Source organism: Phytophthora parasitica (genome assembly GCF_000247585.1).
Source record: "Phytophthora parasitica INRA-310 unplaced genomic scaffold supercont2.20, whole genome shotgun sequence".
Taxonomy (NCBI): domain Eukaryota; phylum Oomycota; class Peronosporomycetes; order Peronosporales; family Peronosporaceae; genus Phytophthora; species Phytophthora nicotianae.
Genome location: NW_008649006.1, coordinates 228527 through 229933, shown reverse-complemented (window position 1 = coordinate 229933; position 1407 = coordinate 228527). Strand labels below are relative to the sequence as shown.

The 1407-nt window shown below is 45.3% G+C and overlaps 1 protein-coding gene across 1 annotated transcript; it reads right to left on the bottom strand.

The window, feature by feature from the left end:
* Nucleotides 1-476: 476 nt before the first annotated feature.
* PPTG_10008 (hypothetical protein) lies at nt 477-722 on the bottom strand (the record flags this gene model as incomplete). Its single annotated transcript, XM_008905256.1, has 1 exon — nt 477-722. One exon carries the CDS (start codon nt 720-722, stop codon nt 477-479), a length of 246 nt encoding a protein of 81 aa, XP_008903504.1.
* Between the last annotated feature and the right edge of the window lie 685 nt (nt 723-1407).

Below are 1407 nucleotides of genomic sequence, written 5' to 3'. Positions count from 1 at the left end.
GGCCAGATTATCTAGGTCACCCAAAATTGTGAAAACGTATATATTTGAGGAAAACTTGTGAGATCCTATGTTTCCTTCCACATTTGCCTTATAGATCATATCCGCACTGGTGACAGCAGCTGCCCAGGCGTGGTGGAAGAGCTTCTGTGTCCGAAGGGTACTCTATCACAGATATAGACAAGGTAGTTGATTGTGTTAGGAGCGTGAAACCGATTGGAGCGAATGAATGGGATTCGTTTTAAAATTTAATTATACTGCCTAGAGTTAGTGTACTATCAAGCGCATGAATCCTCTCAAGAGGCAAAGTGGTCTCTTTGGGCTAAGATGGTGGCAATGCTTATCGCAGTAGGGGTAACGATACCTATCATCGTTTGTGTACCTAGTTTTAGTCAGTAACTGGAGCGTATCCCGTAGTATTATGGGACGTCCCAAATCACCTCGTCCTAGATCTAGGACGTGGTGCTCCACCCGCAGCGCTATGACATACATTCTGAGAAGTAGCTGGCTTGATCGCTCTGCCTGTGGTTGTTGGGCTGACCAACTCTTCCACCTCCATCATAGTGCGGTGCCCCATCCGACTGCTGAGTACTCTCGTCGGGCTGTGCCAGATCATCCGAGAGGTCATTTGCTGATTCCCACGTTCCACCACGGCTATTGTCAATATCGTCGTCATGCTCTGTTTTCTCTGCATTCAGATCCTGGACTTCACGAGCATCGCGCATTTGTTGGCGTTTATCAAACTCTGGAACTCCTTTTTGATGGAGATCAGGTTCCGCACTGCCCTGCCGTTTGCAGACGCGTACTGTTGATATTGCTCCAGCACTTCCTTTGTCATCCCACTTTTATCTTAATCAGCTTATCCTTTAGCTGGTACCGGAATGCATAAAGTAATTCGCTACGGGGTCCGTGCACGAACATAGATTCATAGTCACATGGGATCATAGTCATATGGGATAGAAGTAGCTGAAGATTTCCCACGGTAGACACGAGAAGTCAATATTACTCCTGATCATATCCTCGTAAGAGACAACGGTCCATTTGGTGTGGCAGAAATCAACTGTTCATACGAGTAACAGTTGGTACAGATTTCGCTAGGGTACTCACAGACATCACCATAACGGTAGTGGCAGTCCAGACCAACCAGTCGATACCCGCGTTCAATGTGCACCAACACATCATTGCTAAAGCGACGTTTCCAGTACTCTGTTATTCCTGCCGAATCATCATCATACATAGCTTCGAGAATCACAACTGCAAGCGAACTCACTTGCCATTGTGACTAGTTGACATTGTCGGATGTACGACCTATTACTTTCTTCTTCGTATGCTTTTTTGTATAAAAAACCATATGGTTAACTAACATTTTTCTTTCTCACTTTCTAGAGTTGGGAGATAAATCCTAAATTC